At 25.4% G+C, this 21,411-nt stretch overlaps 1 protein-coding gene and 1 long non-coding RNA gene across 2 annotated transcripts in view; one reads left to right on the top strand and one right to left on the bottom strand.

Moving 5' to 3' along the window:
- The window catches only part of LOC134827869 (uncharacterized), a 181,794-nt gene that overhangs the window by 103,927 nt on the left and 56,456 nt on the right, over nucleotides 1–21,411 (top strand). The window lies entirely within an intron of this gene.
- LOC134827864 (protein groucho) overlaps nucleotides 1–21,411 on the bottom strand; it is a 167,816-nt gene that overhangs the window by 80,467 nt on the left and 65,938 nt on the right. The window contains exon 2 of the mRNA XM_063840721.1: nucleotides 5,210–5,289. Coding sequence (XP_063696791.1) covers nucleotides 5,210–5,227 — 18 coding nt within the window. The 5' untranslated portion in view covers nucleotides 5,228–5,289. The remainder of the gene's footprint in view (nucleotides 1–5,209; nucleotides 5,290–21,411) is intronic.

The following is a 21,411-nucleotide window of genomic DNA, read 5'->3' on the forward strand; positions in this document are numbered from 1 at the left end:
AATAAACAATAAAAATTGTATTTTTTTCCATGTCGAGGTTTATGTATATGCAAATCTCCCATAAATTTTTGTTTATTTTCTGGAAAAACACGGATTTTCAATTCCACGGGGATATTTGTTATTAACAGGATTGAAAATGATCTTCTGTTAAAAAAAACAAAAAAAAAACAAGAAACGCGATTGCGGCGCACTTTATAAATTATAATTAAGACTAAAACACGGGGAATATCCGTAATTGATCCCATTAAACGCAGAATGTTGACACCGTTAATAAATTTTAATATAAAACATTCCCCATTTTATTCCTTTTCATCCGGCGCGTCGTTGATGTTCCGTGAATTTCATTGCCGCCGCCGCCGCCTAACACAACGATTAAACGTCTCGCTTGTGAAACGCAAAAAAAATGGGGATGAGGGAGTAAATTGACTAGAATTCTTGAAGAAAAAGAGGAAAAATAAATTATATTCTTTATACAATGTAATATAAATGTATCCGTAAGCGACGACGACGACGACGGTGTAATTTTCCCCAACATGTAACGGTAATGAGAGAAGAAAATAAAGCGTAAAAGGGAAGAAGATAAAATGTTTTTCTTTGTACACGGAGCAAAGTGTAGTCGACGAAAGACGTGCCATTTTATTAAAGAAGTTGAGAGTTAAGTTTATTTATTGATTACATCTTAATGAATTTGGTATAAGGGAATTAATTACACACACAAACACTCGGGAACAAGTTAAATGAGTGAATGAATGCCGTCGTCGTCGTGTTACTTTGATACACAATAACAACAACAACAACAACAAGAAAATGTGATTAACTAAATCATTTTAAGCAGATGGTTTGCTGAAAATTGTTTGGAATTTATTTTCCTCTTTTTCATGCCACTTTTCATGAAATGTTGCTTGCTTTGCCGTTTTGCCTGCCATACACGATGTTGTTGTTATTTGACATGCGGTAGAGAGTTTTGGCTTGGCTGGCTGCTTGGCATGATGATGTTATTATACCCGAGAGAAAAAGAGGCATTTTTCGTGCAATAAAATTATATATATATTTGTTGTGTGTGCGAGAGTTGCTATTTGCTTGGAAGAGAATTATAGAGGGTTTTTGTGTGTGTGTGCGGTAAATAAGCACGTTTTAGGTGTGATTTAGATTTATTATTCTCGACTTTTGCACATTTTTGTGCGATACACTTTTCAATACCTCGTTTTTTTTTGGCAATACTCAGCTTAAGGGTTTTGTATTTCACTTTTTGGCAGGCAAAAGGGTAAACAGAGTGCATTCACATGAGTGAAAATTAAAATATTGAGTGATTTGAAAATTTGGCGAAACTTGGGGATGGTTTAATGTAATTCTTATTCATGAACTAACGTTCACTTGGCACGTTCTTTGTTAATGTGTCTTGGATTTTAAATTTTTGGAGAGAAAGATTTGCCAAAAAGGACTTCAACAAGTAATTTTACTTTCAGGTAATATGGTAAGAGTCTTAAAGTCAGTAAATTAGTCTGTCAAGTCGATTTCAAGGCTTGGTTTTGCACTTTTTGTAATTCATTCAAATCAGTTTCATTGTTCAAAATCAATATCGAGCTGCAGTAATCAATATATGGTCCATCCATAGGTATGTATCTCTTTCAATTTTTCCATTAGACATCGCTTTTGTTCCATCTTCAGTAGTTAGAGTTAACCTGTTAATATCCATTAAGTCATTAATCCTTGAAAAGTCTAAAAATAAAAAGCAACAATATTCATAAAACTCCCTTTATAGCACTAAAAATTACCTCATTTCACAATAATAAACAACTCCCTAATTACATCTAAATTTGTTTCTAGTTGGCATCCCTTCATCTTCTTCTGCTTTTTTTATTCTTCAACGTGCCTAAACAGTCATAAATTTTTCTCCCCTCTTTGCTGCCCTTTTTTCCTCCAAAAGACCACATCATTCATTTACTTATCATCAAGTTAAATCATCAACAAAGACGAGTTCCGAATAATTTGATTAATATAACACAAAAAAAAACTCCGTCGCAGGATTAACATCAAAAAGAATAACAACAACAACAACTTTCCAAGACGAAGAAGAAAGAAAAAAAGTAAAAGATGAGGAAATGTTAACCGAAATAACGGTAATAATATAAAACGAACGAGCTCGTAAAAACTTTTATCCGCTTTAACCTAACAGTAACACCCAACATCCGACCTTTTAATAATCGTACCGTGCGTTCCGTTCGTGTTACGCGGAAAATATTACACACACAAAAAAGGCAAGAAAGAGGAAGAAAGTAAATTACCGAAACACACACACACATACAGCGAGCGATATAATATTAACGTCGAAAAAGAAAAATAAAACCATCATCATGAAGCGTGGCTAAAATATAACAAGAAACCACTATCACATATTTAACGAAGAAGTAGATTGGCGGCGACTTGTGTTCGTGTTTCATTTTTATTATAGCACAACAAGGAGCAAAAGGAAGAGGGAAAGTTTCTTTATCTTCTTAAATAAAATTTTTCCTTTTCCTTTTTAGTTATTTTTTTGACATAACAAGACAAGACTGATAAAAACGTGTCTAGCTGGTTGTTTCGGTATGCGATACGTGAGCAAAGGCAAACAACAAGGGTCATCGAATAAAATAAATAATAAATTTTCCTCTTCACACATTAACTCTCGTTTGTTCGCCCGTTTTTCCTTCGATACGCTTCACGGATCTCTGTATATGCGAACGAATTGGATGAAGAAGGAAGTAAATCAATAAAGCAAATATGCTTGTTTTTGTTTTGATAGCCGCGTTTGGGGTTATGTGAAAAGGGGAACCCGGTATATAATTTTACAGTCGATTTGAAATCAATTAAAATTAGTAAAACAGAGAGAATTTGATTTGTTCCCAATATCTAACCGGAATCATTAAACCTTATTGGATGTGATATCTTTCGAATAATTTACATAGACAAACAGGGAGATACAGCATCGTCGTTTGTCATGAGCAGTGATGGATAAAGAGGATTTTACGCTTCAAGGACTTCAGAAAAATTTGAGATGGCAAACTTGACAGGTAAGATTTTATGTATTAAAGAATTTTTTAAATCCTCAGAATGAAGTACAATAATTTTTTTTCAGACTTACCTACCAAATGATGTCGAAGACTCCAAAATAAATTTTTCTACCTTGTTCATGCTTTAAATCTGAAGAGAAATCTTCTCATATTGCACGGCACTTTTTCCCGTCGTGCAACATCGACCTCTTGTCGAATGATATTTTGGCATTAATGTCACACTTTATGCCAATTTGGTCATTTGACCAAACCTTTGAATAATGAATATCGTCCAATGCAAACAAATTCACCTCTTTCACACACACACACACATTGTTTCATACTTGATTTTGTCCGATGACGACGAGAATGATGATGACGATGTTGCTACTCTATAAGTGTTTGCGTGTAGTTTTCTCCTTCTATCTATGACATGTCTCTGAAACTTGATAATAAAATAACAATCCCTCGAAATCCCAAATGCTTGGTCGACGTTGTTGTTGTTGTTGTTTTGTTCGTCGTCGACATCAAAATCGTCGTCGTCGTGTGTTTGCCAAAAAATTTATTTTCTCCGAACAAATTTTGTGTGTCTTGCGAGAGAGAGGTACGTGAGGAATATAAGAGGACGACTCACATAACAAACTAAATTATCTTCATGTCACATGATCATTTACTGTCCATTTTATTTGATTTTCAATCGGAAAGCTTTCACATACATTCATTTTCATTTCCAATCCAATTTTCCTCGTCTACATCTCTCTTTCTCTCGCTCTTTGGCAAAATCGTAAAAAATTGGATGTTTGTTGTCGTTCTTTTTTTATTTTGTTAGTGTTTGGAGCGGTATTTGAAGCATAGCAGCTATTCTATTTCCTCATGCCTTTTATTAGGATTTAGCAATATTTATTCCTCTGCACACATCTACCGAATATGGTTGGATGAGCAATTTTTGTGTCTCTGTGTGTGTTCGTTTCTCTTCCTTTTATTTTTTTATTCTGAAGTTCATTTTTATTTTGATTTGGGTTGATTTCAACGACATTTTTATTTAAAGTTAAATGTTTATCTTAAAATCAGTAATTAAATTTAAAAAAATTATTAATTTTTTGTTAAAGTCGATATTTTTTTAAAAATATTGTTTAATTTTTAAAAATAAAAAAAAATATTTTTTTTAAAAAAAAAAAAAAATTATTTAAAAAAAAAAAATTTAAATTTAAAAAATACGCTTACATTTTTTGATTCAAAAAATTTTTTTCATTCTCAATTTTTATTTTGCCATGTGTGTGTTTTTTTGTTGATTTGCTATTTGCTTTGTATTTTAATATGAAATAAATTTAAAAGGAAACGTTTTTCGCTCTGTGCATGCTGCGGCAAATTGAATGCATAAACACTGCAAATGGAATTCGTGCCATTTTTCAAAATATTTCCAACTTTAGTTGCACATCAAAAAAAAAACTAATATTTGCGTACTCATGACTGACTTGTCACGGGACAAGAGCAGTGTGAGAGGAAAATAATAATAAATAAAAGTACAGGTTCCGGACAATGACACACACACACAGATATTTATTTAGTATTCCGAAAAATGTCCCAATGTCCCAATGCACTTCTAACAACTGTTTTAAACACTTTTTCTATGGCTCACTATGGTTTTTCGCAGAACATTGATAGAACAACAGTGACAGTCTCTCGCTTTGTGATGATAAAGTCCCTTGAGTGATGCAACTGTCTAAATTGGTTTGACTGTCTGAAAAATTTTCTGGCAATAATTTTAATAATAAAAGCCTTTTCGGTATACGACAAAAAACGCTTCACTGAACTTCCCCCGTATTTCAGCAGGAAAGTCGTTGGTAGGTACTGATTGATCAGCAATACGAGAAACATTTAATTCCGAACACAGGTTGTTGTGCGCCTTACATGATTATTATTCAAACAACCGCAAAATATACGTTCGAGAGCTCGTTCATTGTCAACATGAAAATTTATATGCAATTTTCCAGAATGTGTGTCGTTCACAAATGTGTGCATAGAAAACACATATCAACTTAGAATAATAATAAATTTTAATATTTTGTATCACACCCCGTGCAAACTAACTCTATCTTTTTTAGCAAGAGCATATTTTAGTAATACAATAAAGATGAAATATGATGTAGAAGAACAATAATGGTTACTACTGTACTTACAATTCTAGCAGGTCTCATGGCGGCAATAATTTTGTATTGCAGGTTGCTTGTTGGGTAACTCGTTTGCTCGATTTTATTCACTGTACAAAAAATAAATGTAAAAGGTTCATGATGAAGTGCTTAGTAATCGCATGACACAAACAAACCTGTAACGAGAAAAAAAAAAGAAAATGAATTATTATTTTTTTGTCCTTTTTTATTTCTTCGAAATTCGTGTTCGAAAAATTAAAAATTTTAAAAGTTTGAATGATATTTGAAAATTATTTAATTTTTTTATTAATTTTTAAAATAATTAACAATATTTTATTATTTTTTTAAAAGACAAAAACTTTTCTTTATTTGTTCAAAAATTTCAGTACTTCGAATGATTTTCGAAAATTACTCGAATTTATAATTCTTAAAAAATTTCGAAATTTTTTTGATTTTTTTTTTTTGTATTAAAAACATTCAAAATATCTAAAAGCAATTAAAGATATTTTTTTTTTTCAAATAAAAAAAAATAATTTTTCAAGTGATACAATTTTTATTTTTTTCAAATTAAAAAAAAAACATTTTAAAAAATTTAGATTGTTAATTTTCGAAAAAAATTTCGAAGTTGATATCATTTTCGAAAAATATTTTTTAAAATAATTGCTCGATTGACTCCATGAGAATTTATCAAATTATTTGAATATTTCAAAAAATTACAATATTCAAATTTTCAAAATATATATCAAAGAAAATTTAGAAATAATTTTTAACATAAAGAAAATTAAATTTTTTAATTTCGAAATTTTTCGAAAGTTTATTTTTCAAATTTTCGAAAAAAATATTTTTTTTTTAATTTTTGAAAATAATTTGAACTTAAATTGTTTAGTTTTTATTAAAAATTCTATTTACAAAAATTAAAAAGTATCAATCATATTGAAATTTTTAAAAGTTATATTATTTCAAATTTTCGAAAAATAAAATTTGGTTCGAATTTTGTTTTTTATTTCAAAAATTAATTTCATAACTTAAAAAAAATAAATAAAAATTTAAAAAAATATGTAAAAACTCATAAAAGTCAATTGAAAATTTTTCAGACAAAATTATAAGTTTTCACAACCAATTTTTGATTAACTTTCTTATTTTGTTGTAACAAAAGATGACCTCAAACAACAAACAACCCACAAAATTTACTCAATCTTCCTTTTAATAAAATAATCTCCATATCAAAACCCTTTTTCTTGCCTCCTTGCCTCGTATTAGCACGGATGATGCACAACACAAAAATAATGATAATAATAATAAAAGCATAGTAAATAAATGTGGTAGTGTGGTAAAAAACTTTTCATGTTGATAGTCAATTGTTGCAGATGTTGTGTTATTTTATTTTATTATTATTATATCGTTCGTTCGTTCATTGTCTATTTCTGTCGTCGTCGTCGTCGATTCGATGTCGAAGTCTTACTCACACACAAAAGTTTAAACTTAAATCAAAAACTTTTGCAAACTATTATATCACACACAAAAACCCCTTTTTCAATTCAATTGTTAAATGTTGTACATTTGTTGCTAGCTTGGCAAAGTATATTTGCTGCCACTTTGCCATCGTTGTCGTCGTCGTCGTTCACACATGCAGCGTAGATATTGTTATTGCCCCCTTTTAAAACTTTATCGTCATCATGATGATCATCGTCAAGGCACATGTATATTAATTAATACAACAATAAAACCATTTGAAAACTTTCTCTATTGCCGTTTTTCGGAATGCGACAACGGGAGAATGGGAGCTCTCTCTCTCTCGTGTGACGTACGCCAATAAAAAACCGCCAATCAAAATATTTTAACAGAAACCTAAATGCAAATAAAACAATCATATAATGAAGTTAGTCGTACTGCGGCAGCATCATGGCAACAAACTACCGTGAAAAAGGTGTTGATTGGATTTTTTTAAATGGAGACGCCTTGCTTTTTTTATAAAAATTTTGGTTAACATCAAAAATTCAAATATTTATAAGGAAAAATAAAAAAATCAAATTTATTGACAACAAATTGACAAGCAGACAAAGAATGACGACAAAAATATCTCAAGGCATTAGCAAACAACCTCAACCCTTGTTCCTTGTCGTCGTTCCTCCATCAAACGTAAATTCCTTTTATCATCGACAACAACGCGACGTCTACCTTTTCTACCTCCTTTTTAACTCACATGTCATGTTATTACTTAAAAAAATTTATATTATGCAAATATTTAAGGCTCGAAAAAAAAAATTTTTTTTTTTGCCCCAAGCCAAAAGGGAGACATAAATAATATATGCAGATACACGTCGAATTGTGTCGCGTCTCGTTTAGCATAACGTCGTATCATATTTTTTCATGTATTGATAAAAAAAAAATATGTTTGTGTCACACCAAAAAACTCACACACACACGAACGACGAAAATTTGTGTTCAATATTTTTTCTTCTTTTATTTATTTATTTATTATATTTGAATTGAATAGAATTTTTGCTTGTATGAAAAAAAAATTGAACCAGGTAATAAAATATGCAATACGCAAATTGAATAACATCCGCAATATATGGGGACTCAATCATATCTATCGGATAGTAATAATAATAATAATAAGATTTTTTTTATTTATTTATTTTTTTTTTTATCGAATGAACGAACAATGTGTGAGCTATTTTTTTATCAATATTTTTTTTATAATTTTTTTTTATTTTTTTTTTCATGTGAAAAAAAATCAGTAATATATAAATTAAATTTTTATGAATCCCGTTACCGATAAAAAAAAAGTTATTTTATTATAACTTTTTTTTATTATTTTACGAGCGAAAAAACAAATGTTTAACCTCAAAAAACATCCTTTTGTTCGGAATCAAAATAATTGTGTGGATTCAAATATAATAACATAATAACTTCCATTCATTTGTTTTTTGCGCCACTTTTTTCTGTTTTTTTACGAGGTAATAAAAAAACAAGTAACAAAAAAGAACAACAAAAATAATCAACACCAATGTTTAAAAATAAATAATATTTTTAATTAAAAAAAAAGTTGAATGAAGGGTTGTTTACTATAAAAAAAAATAAAACAATTCTGCGGCGGCAAAGACTCGTAAAAAAATAAAAATATTTTTTGTGTGTGTGTAAATTTAAATTTCATCGGTAGGGTGCCAGAATGCATTCATTCCGAATTTATTTATAAATTGGTATTAAAAAATAAATATTAATATTCAATTAAATTTTTTCTCATCATAACTCGAGTGTGTGTGTGTGTGATTTTTTTTTATATATGAAAAAAAAAATTTTTTTTGCTCGTTTTGGCAACAAAAAAAAAATTGATGAATATTTAATACTTTATCAGAAATTTGTAGATTTTTTTTTATTAAAAAATATTTTTTGATGGGAATTGAATGAAGTCAATTTTAATGGAATTAAAAATACTGAAAATTGAGCAACATTGTATGTCAAATTTTTTTCATGTCAAATTATTTATTAAAATTGACGATGTATTTTTTTATTTTTTATTTAAATGGAGTGTGTCTCCTCTTGAAAAAAAATTAAATGATGAGAAAATTAAAGAATTTGAAACGCTACTTGAATTTGTAATAATTTCATAATACGAGCGATGATGAACCCCGAAAAAGCAATTTAATCAAATCTACTTCCTTTTAAAGCATTAGGGGATTGTAATTCGACGCAAGTCTTCAACTTACAGATTGCAGTAAAATTGTCGGCGTAAAATGATGCAAATAAAACTGTAACACCGTAAAATAATCCCCTTGGCATAATCTTGCTGCTTTTCCGTATTAAGGTACGTATAACTTCCTATTTAATGAAACTGCGCTTTAAATGAAGAAAGTCTTATAGTAAAAATTAAAAAAAAAATAAAATAAAAAAAAAATTAAAAAAAATAATTATAAGTTAAAATAAAAAAAAATTAAAATTTAAATAAAAATAAAAAAAAAATTAAATAAAAAAAAATTTAAATAAAAAAAAATTAAATGAAAAAAAATAAAATTTAAAATAAATAAAAATTAAAATAATTAAAAGTTAAAATAAAAAAATTTATAAATTAAAATAAAAATAAAAAAAATTAAAAAAAAAAATAAAAAATATAATTAAAAATTAAAATAAAAAAATAAAATTAAAAAAAAATAAAAATTAAAATAAAAAAAAAATAAAAAAAATAAAATAAAAAAATAAAAAAAATTAAAATACAAAAAATAAAATATAAAAAAAAATTAAAAAAAAAAATAAAAATTTAAATAAAAAAAAAATTAAATGAAAAAAATTAAAATAAATAAAAATTAAACCGATTCGTTAAATAAGAATTTGTACGAATAAATAAATGTGATGAAAAAAAAAGTTTCCCTATGCTTTCTTTTTGTGTTTGTTATTCTACTCACAAACCGAGTGTGCAAAGAATGCAAGTAATAACAAAAATAATAATATTACTCCCCCTTGTGTGTATTTTTCGGTCGCTTTTTATTATTTTCAAACATTTCCGAGTCACCTTTGGAACATTATTACGATTTTTTCTGCCATCCTCTGCATCACTTTTTGCAACCGCATTTCAAATACGGCCAACTTTAACAGCAAAAATGACAAAAACATTTCATTCAATATTTACCCTTAGCTCGTTCGCCCCTTTTTCCACAACTTCCCAAGACGCATTCACGTGGAAGTGTATTGAATTTAGTCACTGTTTGCACGTACACACTCACTTAAAAAAAAAACTTTTTTTTTCTCCCCCGGATGGATGGATGGATGGTTAGATGGATCGAAGCAGAGGAGAGAGAGAAAACGAGAGTGAAGTGAGCTACAAAAAATGTTAATATAATAGGCAGCAATCAGTGCAGTCATGTGGAAATTTATTTGTTGCTAAATTCTGTGTTCGTTTATTTTTCCAACCGACCCGGCATTTTCCTCCCTTTTTTATTGTGTCGAGTTGGTATTAGAGAAATTGAAAAGAAACGAAGAATGAAGAGGAAATCCATATAAAAGCATTAGTGGTTATTGAAGTAATTTGTACATTTGCTGTTCATGCAACCAGAAATAGATATATTCGTATCATCATCATAATAATTCAGAACCCCTTAATAACGTCGAGAGTCAATTTTCAATCAATACGGAGAAAAAACCCACAATTTTCGATCGAAGACACGTAATTATTTGCTATTTCATCCCTAAATTGTCGTCGTCGTCGTCGGAGTTTGTTAATTGGGTGTAACTAAGGGGGATTCCTTTGTTTTCATCCTTGTTAATCCCCTGTTTTGTGCTTCTCGCTTGCATCACGTAGAAATTTATAAATTTTAATCTAATTTCGCTGAGAGAGGGACCAAAAATGTCATATCATCAAACCTCTCTAATCCCATTAACGAGATACATTTGTGCGAAAAGTGTGCAAAATATGAGGAGTAACGAGGTTATTATTGAATCAAACAACAACAACAACACGGAACAGCATTTCGTTTCTATGGAAGTGGTTTGACCTTTTGTCTCGTTTTTTTTTTGGAAATGATGCTAACTAACAGTCCAACAAAGCAACTTAACAACAGGTTATTTGCACGACGATATGCTTTCGTAACGAGGTTGTATGCTGAAATATTCTATTCAAAAATTAATCCCTTTTAGAACATTGAAAATTTTCTGCTATCTTTTGTCTGTTTCGTGATAATGTTACAACGAACGATGGACCGAAATTTTAATTACACTTCAATTTTTGCACATGATCTCTTTTAGTTTTGAATTTGTGGAAAATTTGAGTTTCGCATTTGAAATTACATTTTGAAAAATTAATTAAATTTAATAATTATTTAAAAATAATATATTTTTTAATTTTTTTTAATTAATTTTAAATAAAATAATTTTATTTAATTTAATAAATTTATTCTAAAAAATTTTATAAATAAATTAAATTTAAAAAATTAATAAATAAATAAAAAATAATAAATTAAAAATTAAATTAATAAATTAAATTTTCAAAAAAATTTTTTAATAAAAAAAAAAAAGATTTTTCGAGTAATATTTTAATTTTTCATTTAAAAAAAAATTAAATTTTAAAATATTTAAAATTATTCAAAAATTTGATTTAATTAAATTAATTTGTGTAATCATTAATTCTTTTAATATATATATATATTTATTTAAATTTATAAAAATTTTATTATATTTTCCAATTTTTTTATTGTTATAATAAATTTTTAAACAAAATTTTTATTAAAATTAAAGAAAAATAATTATTATTAACTAATCAAGTTATTAATTTTTTAGCAAAAAAATATTTCAAATTTAATTAATTATTTCTTTTTAAATATATTATATTAATTTTTTTTTTAATTTTTATTGAATTTTAAATGAATTTAGTTGATAATTTTCATTAAAAATATTTTTTTTTTAATTTAATTATAAATATTAAAAATCAGTTTTAAAATATATTTTATTTAATTTAGTTTTATTATTTTTGATTAATTTTAAAATTTGAATTTTATAAAATTAAAAAATTATTAAATAAAAAAAATATTTGGGTTTTTCAAATTTTAATAAATTTTTAATGATTTTTTTTAAAGTTTTTTTTTTGAAAAATAATTTTTTTTTAAATAAAATTAAAATTTAATTTAAATTTAAATTTATTAAACATATTTTACCTATTTAAAATTTTTAAAATTTTATGATAAAAGAAGATAAAGAAGTACGGAAATAAAATTATTATTTTTTTTTATTTCGAAACATAAATTCCTCATAATTTTCCATGCAAGTAACTAAGGCGAGACTGTTGACCAAACTCTTTCAGTTTATTATCCGATAATGGCTTGAAAACACCTTTCTGGCATTTAAAAGCTGCTCGTCGACAAAAACGAAGGTGTATTACAGGAAAACCACAAAGAGGCAGCAACACAGCACTTTGCCGCACACAGAAAATAATATAATAATATTATAACAAAATATTTCCTTCGAAATATTTATGGTTATTAGTAGCCATTCCATTCCTTTGTCACACCACAAAATTTATACAAATGGGGGTAGACTTGACTTTTTGTGTGTGAAATGCCCATAAAAAGGTGGCAAAAAGATAAAATAAAGCACTGGCACACATTTAACAAGATTATTATCGAAAAATGGAAAACAATTTTAAATGGGCTCGCAGCAAATGGGTCTCGAGCAACACAAAGAAGGGTAATAATAATTTATTTAATGGCTTAAAATACCTCGACCGCATGCCTTTAAAACGGAAAAGGATTCATTCACTTACGGGGAACTTTTTTTTCAATGGAGGGGGATGAAGATACTCTCCATTAACTGAACAAATAAATTTCCCAAATGTCTCAATATTCCCGAAAAAAGAGTCATTTTCAAGTGATGTCGCGTGTGTTTATCACCCCAACCTTATTTTTTTTTTTTTTTGGTTGACAAAATCAAATCAAATTACATTTTTTGACTAATGCGTCTTTGGTCGTAATCCGATGGAAAAAATATCAACAATGACGAGCATTTACACGCGGCAACCGTGGTTAAATTCAATTCAATGAATAAATAAAGAGTGAGTGCATATAATAAAAGTTTAATATGGTAATTAAATTGTGCACCATTGTCGTTGAAACGACGTCGTTATGGAAGGAGAGAAAAATGAAAATAAAGCAGGAAACTGACATTTTGTGAGCTGTTGCCATTCACATGGAATTAATCGATGTTTTTCCCTCGGATTGTTGTTAAGTTGCAACACACGACCTCTTTTCATGTAAAGAGAGCCGATAATCAGAGGGAAAATCTTGTTGATTGTTGAGTTTGTGAAAAATGGGAATTTAATTCTCTTGTCTAATGAATTTAATCATGTTTCTGATATACTGCGAAAATTTTTGGGGTAACAATTGTCATAAAATTTTACTTATAAATATTTAATTTTAATATAAATAAATGAAAAAATTCACAAAAATTTTTTTAAATGTATTTAAATTATTTTTTTATTATTTTTATTTTTTAAATAATGATTTTTTATTTATTAAAAAATAAATTCATTTTTAAAATATTTTAATTATAAATATTTTTTTAATACAAAATAATTTTATTTTAATCATTTAGAATTTTTTGACAAAATTTAACTTTAAAAATTTATATTTTCTATAATTCTTAAAAAAATATTTAAAAAAAAATATTATGATGCTATTCAAAATTATATTTTCAATATAAGTTAAGTTAAAGTTTATTTTTATTCTAATTTTAATATTAAAATATATTTTTTATAAAAAAAATAATTCAAATAAATTTTTAAAAAATTATAAAAAATACAATAAAATATTTTATTAAAAAAAATAAAGTATGTAAAAATAAAAATTATAATTTTTTAATTAATTTTTATTTTTAGCAAATTTTATTATATTCTGTTAAAAAATTATTATTTTTTAATTAAATGATAGAAATTCAATTTTTAATTGTTTAATTTAAAAAAAAATTAAAATAAATATTTTTTTAAAAATTATTTGAATAATTGTGTCGAAAAATACATTGTTTAATATTTTTTGATCATTTTCAATTTTTTTTAATTATTTCAATTTTGTTCATTAATTAAAAAAAAAAAATAATATTAATAAATAAATAAATAAAAAAAGTTAATTTTTCGAAAAAAAAATTTTTAAATTGATTTTTAAAGTTTTTTATTTTTAATTATTATTTAAATTATTTAATTTATCAAAAATAATTTTTATATTTTTTTTTCTTTTCAGAAAATTTTTTAAGCAATAAGTAAAAATAAAATTCAGTTATACTCGAGGCTTGAAAATGTTCGTATCTTTTTTCGAATGCAACAACCACTATTAAACCGCCGCCATTATATTGTTTGACAGCAGCATCATTTTATATCCTATTATAATAAATATGTATAAAACAAATAAACCAGTTAGTTAAACTGACGCACACTCGATATGGTGTTTGCAATTGGGCGGTTGTTGTTGCTGGCGATGATTATGTGGTTTACTCGATATATCATTTCTCGATAAATTTTCTGTCCCGTTGCCATTCCACACACACGAAAATTATTTTATTTTTCACTGCCGATGATTTTCGCATCGCATCGACGACGAGACAAACAGTCGAATCGAATTGAAAATTGTGGCAAAGTGAGTGCTGCGTGCGGTAACGAGGACGACGACAACAACAACAAAAACAACGAAAAAACAACGCGATGATCCAGTTGTTGAGTTTATATGCTGTAAGCATCCTGTGTGCATTTGTAACATTTTATTATTAAAACATTCATTTGTGCCGTGAACGTGTCTCTGTGGCACTTTTTGTTCGAAATTAAATTAAAACAAGTGCGCGCCATGCGAACCGATTTGTATAAATACACAATAAATTGAATTCAATGACGACGAGAATATAATAACGGCAACGGAAACATTCGATATTTTTGCGAAAATGGAAAAAGGGAAAATATGTGCGGCACGGCACAGGTAAGCGGCCACATATTTATTTTTAAAATCTCTCTCGCATGCGAGAAAACAACGGCAGGGACGGCAACGCCGAGCATAAATCAATAATTAAGAGACCGATGCCACTCCTCTGACCTTTCATTTACATCCGGATAAAATAATAATTGAAAACTTTCCATAAATTGTTGAATTAAGCGGACATGCAACGCAACGCACACATCATGAAAGCAGAGATTATAATAATAATTATAATAACAGGGATATGGCATGCAATTTTATTTATTAATTTTTTACGTGTTGTGATTAAAATAATTAGCAGAAAAAATAAATAAAATAAATTATTGCACCGCCGATGCCGATGATGACGATGATGGTGTCACGGTGCGAATAAATGCATGCGGTGCAGTGCGAGATGCTTTTAACTTGATTGTTTTTATAATGATAACATTTTTACGGTCATTTAATCACATGAGAATATAAAAATAAAATAATAATGGATGAGGTGAGAGTTGAATATTAATTTTGCTGTTGTTGTTGTTGCTTTTATTGTATTTTATCGTATTTTATTATTTTTTATGTAAATAATAATTGTTTGGAATTTTGCTGGTTTTGTATATTTTGTGTAATCTCGGAGAAAATTGATGTAATTTTGTGTTAAAAAATAATTACATTTTTTTATTATTTGTTTTTTTTTTACATAATATGAAATGATAGCTGTTATTAAAATTTTAATGATTTTTTTATGGATCGCTAATTTTTAAATATTATACATTTTTAAAGACTGAAAAAAATTTTTTTTTCATTAAAATGTATTTTTTAATGATTAAAAATTATGAATATAAAAATTTACAAAAATTAATTATTTATTTTTTTTAAATAATTAATACAATTAAATATTATTATTTTTTTTAAATGTAAAAAAATAAACATAATATTTTTATTTAAATTTATAAATCTTTTTTACTTTATTTTTTTTTTGTTTTGAATATTTATTAAATTCATATACATATACATATATACATACATATATTTTCTATTTCATAAAAATTAAAAAAATTATTAAAAATTAATTAAATTCTATTAATATAATTTAATTTTTAATTATTTAAATTGATTTAAAAAAATATATGAAATTTATAAAAAATGATATTTTTTAAAGTACTTAAATTTCATTCAAAAATAATTTCAATAATTAAAAAAATAAATTAATAGGTATAAGATTTTTTATTTAATTTAAATATATTCATTATTTTAAATTTATATATTTTTGAAAATAAAAATATAAAATTGTTAATTGTTTCAATTGATAAAAATATTGGAATTGTTATAAATTATTATTTTTTAAATATTTTATAGTTGAAAAAAAATAAATAAAAATTATTTAGAAAAAATAAGAAATAATTTTTAAATTTTAGAAAAACTATTATTTATAATTAATTTATTTTTAATAATTATTTTTTATTTTAAAATTTATGTTTTTTTTAAATCCCGGGCGAAAAGGATAAATCGCACAACTGACATTTTTGACAAAATTGAGTTAAGAATGAGAAAATATGCCTTAAGACGAGTATTTTAAGATATATTGAGAGATTTTCAAAAATTTTTTAAAAATACCAGTTTTATTTCAATAGAAATTAATATAAAAAGGATAAATCGCAAAATGCATGAAAATTTTTTTAATATAAAAATTTTTCCATTCATTTTTTGTTCATGTTTGTTTATTCTGTTATTAATAAAAAGTCAACTTGAACCAAAAAATTTGATTAATTTTTGAAAAACTTAAAAAATCTCATTTTTATATGAATTTTGTACAATTGTGCGATTTAAGTAAAAAAATTCCCAAAACTACCCCTTAGATTAGATAAAAAAATTTTCTGCACAAAAATTGTTTTTATAGGCCAATTATTTACTTTTATGTGCTTGAAAATGAATAAATAATTTTTAAAAAATTTTTTACAGCTCAAAAACCGTAAAAAACTTTAAATCGATTTTTCTCAGTTTGTTAAAAATGTTAGTTGTGCGATTTATCCTTTTCGCCCGGGAAATAAAAATATTAAAATACTAAAATAAAAAAAAATATTTGGGGAATTTTTTTTATAAAAGTAAATTTTTTTATTAATTTTTAATAATTTTTTTTTTACAAGAATTTTTTTTATAGAATTTATTTTATTCTTATTTTATTTAAGTTTAAGTTTAAAATTTAAGTTTAAAAAATATTTTTATTTAATTTTCAATTTTAAAGAAATTTAATTTTTTTCTTCTTTAAAATAAAACTTTTTAAACAAAAAAAAATATTTTCTTGTAATATTTTTCAACAACTTCTCTTCTTATCATGAAAAATTTACTGAATCTACCATAAAACCACAAACATTGTGTCACCAACTCTTGCAAAAATAAATTTCTGCAAACAAAAAAGCAAGAAGTTTTAATTTTCTTCTTGTTTACATGGTAATTTCGGTCATTTGTCAGAGTCTGTTTGTCACGTCATTTCATTAATTCCCCCGGTTAAAGTGAGGGAGGGAGACTTTTGTCTCAATCATCTCAACTTTTTATGCCGCACGTTCCATCATCACACTAAATCATGAGCATTAAACAAAAAATATTGCCAATTCAGGCAGAAAATAAACAGAAGCGAGGAAAAAAGGTAAATATCACATGTGCTGTGTCATTTCTCAATTACTCCTCTAACGCCAATAAATTCTTGTACACAAACATGCGACATGCGAAAACAACCAGCGAGACAAAAGAGGAAGCGTCATTCTACGATTTATTGACTTTTTTGTCAATATGTGCGCCGCGAAATTGCGACGTGAGTGCGAGATGTTGTTAAATAAAACGTTTTTGTGCAAATAAAATTGATTATAATACGACGCCGGACCACTTGGCATGTTTTTCGCCTCCCTCCAGGGACATCGCCGACTTTTGATATGCGAGCAACGCGCATCGACAGCCCCAAAAATGCTCGTCTAATATGATTTACTCAATTACCACACTCACTCACACGCAATGTAAACATAAAAATGATTATATTACTTGTTCATGTTCGCATTTTCCATTCTTTTGTTGTGCCGCTGCTGTTACGCCCGACAGGAAAATAAGGCTGAAAAACGGCTTCTATTCGCTTTTTTTTTTTGTTCAAAAGCCGTCATCATAATCATCATCGTTCTATTTTATTTTATTATTTTGTTGTTGGCGCGCGTACGTCGTCATCGGCGATATTTGATGTTAAAACGATTATGTCGAATATAATATTATCAACTAGCGAAAAAGAGTATCACAACACACAAAAGGATGAGAGGTGAGTGAAAAGAATGGGGCGGAAATGGTGGTTACGTTCATGTTTTTGCTCTTTTATGTCGAACTCGATCGGAATTTTATTGAGTTTTCCACGGCGCGCAGAGAGACTTTTGTTCAAACACGAACGATATATTAAAATTAGTGGCGTGCAGGAAGTTATTTGAAAGAGGCTTAAGGTAATATTGACTTTATTATATGTTCGACACACGGGTAAATAACGGGAAATTATTTTAGAACATTTTAGAATTTAGATCCGCTTTACAAGAATTTTTTTTCGTTCTTCAATGTTAAATATTTATTATTAAAATAAATAATTTTTAGCTGAAATAATAACGGTTGTTTTTACATATCATCGACAACATGACATGATGCATATATTATTTTTGCGATTATTTATTATGATTGAGATTAGGCAGACAGTTGTCTAACAATACAAATATTTTTGTTTACATAATTATATTATTCACTGATGTGTGTGCGTTTCTTTTATTCTACTTTGTTGTAATATTTTTTTTTTGTGAAAAATTTACATTTTGCGATTTAAAATTTTTGGCGATATATTTATTGTAAAGGGAAAATTTATTTTTTTAAATAATTTTTAAAATTAAAAAAAAATAAAAATGTAAAATAATTTTTAAAAAATATTTTTTATCATGATAAAAAAGTATTTAACTAAAAAAAGAGGATTTTATTTAAAATTATAAATTTTTATTTTTTCACAATAATACAAAAAAATTTTTTTCTTATATAATAAAAATTTATAATATATTATTTTTTTTTATATATAAAATAAAAATTATAATTTTTTTTTCACAATTATACAAAAATAATCTTTTCATATAATTTATAATATTATTAATAAATTATTTGTTTTTAAAAATTAATAATTCTCATAAAAAAATCAAAAATTATCGAAAATTGAATTAAATATGAATTTTTTTTAAAATATATTTTTGTTAATTTTAACATTTTTTTATAAAATTACAAAAATCTTTTTTTTCTAACAAAATAAAAATTTATAATTTTGATATAAAAAATATGAAAAAATATGTATTTTTATTATATTAAATTTTATTAAAAATATTTAACTTAAAATTTTTAAATTTGATATTGATTTTTAAGTTATTTAATTAACAAAAATATATTTTATAAAAAATAAAAAAAATATTGTTTAATTTAAAATTAATATTTAATTAAATTTTTGATAATTTTTAATTTTTTTTATGAAAATTATTAATTTTTAAAACAAAAAATTTATTAATAATATTATAAATTTTTATTAGGTATAAGTATTAGAAAAAAAAAATTTTTGTGTTATTGTGAAAAAAAAATAAATATTTTTAAAATTTGAATATAATCCTTTTTTAAGTTTAATATTTGTTTTATGATGATAATAATTTTTTTAAAAATATTTTGTTTATTTTTTTTAATTTAAATATAATTAATTTAATTTTAATTCAAATTATTGTTATTATTATTTATTTATTTTTTTTTTTAATAAAAAATGTCAATTCATAAATTAACTTTATAAAAAAACATTTATTATAGTTTATTTTTAATTTATTAAAATTATATATCTTTCTTAACTTATTAAAATTTTTAATAAAATTAAATTATAACAAAATAGATTTTTTTGCGATACTATAAATTTCCACAAAACAACTCAAAACGCCAAGAACAATCAACAAAACTTTATTTGCTCATCTTCTTGTGTACTTTTAGGATTATTTTATAAACGAACTCTGCTGCACGACAAGCAATAGGGGAAACAATATTTGACCAAGTTCAAACCAAACCATGATAAAAGCTTTACAAACTGTTATTATTAATATTTTATTACACACACATTTTTGTGTTACTCGCATGGTACCAAAAATAAAAGCGAAAAAGGGGAGTAACTTGCAAATATTAATTTTTGTCTTTTGGGACATATGTTGTTACTATGGCAGTTTATCCGGTTAAAGGATTACGTCCAAAAAATAATTACATTTTCAAAATTCAATTCAAAGACCGTCTCTCTTCTCGACATGATAACAAAGTACTATATAATTATTATTAATTAAGTCAATCATCAACATCATACAGAAAAACACCCATGAATTCAATGTCATGTCACGAAATACAAAACACGAACACAAAAAAAATATCGAAAATAAATACAAAGAGATTAAAATTCACCCCTAACTGTATTTTTATTATTATTCAAAGGAGAATGAAGCACAAATAATAATAATAATAATAAAGTAACACATATGGGTGCAACTTATTTCCTCCTTGAATTTTTTATGGATATTTTTTGCTGCCTTTGTTATTACTCTTAATGTAATAACAGTTTTAAAAGCCAAAAGGGACTGAGTGTTGTGTCAGCTGTTACAGACGTATGTTATTTTATTACACACTATTAGTCGCCCTAACAAATTGATTTTTCTCTCTGTGTGTTAAAATGAAATCATGGGTCGCAGAATTATGAAAAATCATAAATCGAAAAAAAAAATTGTAGCGAGAGAAAAAAAAATCAAATTAATTAAAGTCAAGTAAAAATTTTTTCAAGTTAAATTTATTATTATGAATAAAAGCTAAAAATTTAAAATATTTTTAAATTTAATTTAATTTATTTTTTTTTTTTTTTTTTTATAAATTTTATATAAAAAATTAAAATAATTTTTAATAAAAATAAATTAAAAATACCTAATAATTAAAAATTTAAAATTATTAGATATTTTTAATATAATTTTATATTTTTTAAATATTATTTTTTAAATTAATTATTTTTTTACTTTAAAATAAATGATAAAAAATATTTAAATAATATTAAATAAAATTTATTTTTTTTAATTTTATTTAATGGTATTTTATTTTTCAATAAAATTTAATTAAAAATATATTTATAATAATTAATATTTAATTTTATTTTTTTTAATTTTTATATTTTTTTATTTTTTCTTTTTTATCATTTAGAAAAAAAATAATCCCGGCACTGATTCATGGACCATTTGTAAGGGTAATAAAATAAAAGTTATTAAAATACGAAACGAGGGTCATTTTGTGACTTTTTCTCTCATCGTATTACCGCATGAAATTTCATGTCATCCGATACGAAAAAAAGATTCCATTCAATCAAACCGTTCATTAGACACATCAATCTTTAATGCGCGTTTCGGTAGCTCGTTATGCCTCATGAGCGTTGTTGTTACAAATGACCACTCTTTAATGGTTTTAATGGGAAATACTCGCGTCTCGAATCAATAATTCACACACAGAAAAAAAAGTCATACACCCTCATTACCTTTCTTTCTGCCATCGCATGGTGCTTAATTGTGCATTTTGTTACCAACCCTTGTCATATTACGAGGATGACGACAAAAAAGTACACGAAATCAAAATAATAATAGCATTTGTCACCCCACTTTAAATCGACTCTCTTTTATTTTTTATGGCATTCTTCATACATTTGACCAATTATTTTAAAATAACATGTTCAATTGTAGATATTTTCAATTTCATTATTCA

The sequence above is a fragment of the Culicoides brevitarsis genome, chromosome 1, assembly GCF_036172545.1.
Source record: "Culicoides brevitarsis isolate CSIRO-B50_1 chromosome 1, AGI_CSIRO_Cbre_v1, whole genome shotgun sequence".
Taxonomy (NCBI): Eukaryota; Metazoa; Arthropoda; class Insecta; order Diptera; family Ceratopogonidae; genus Culicoides; species Culicoides brevitarsis.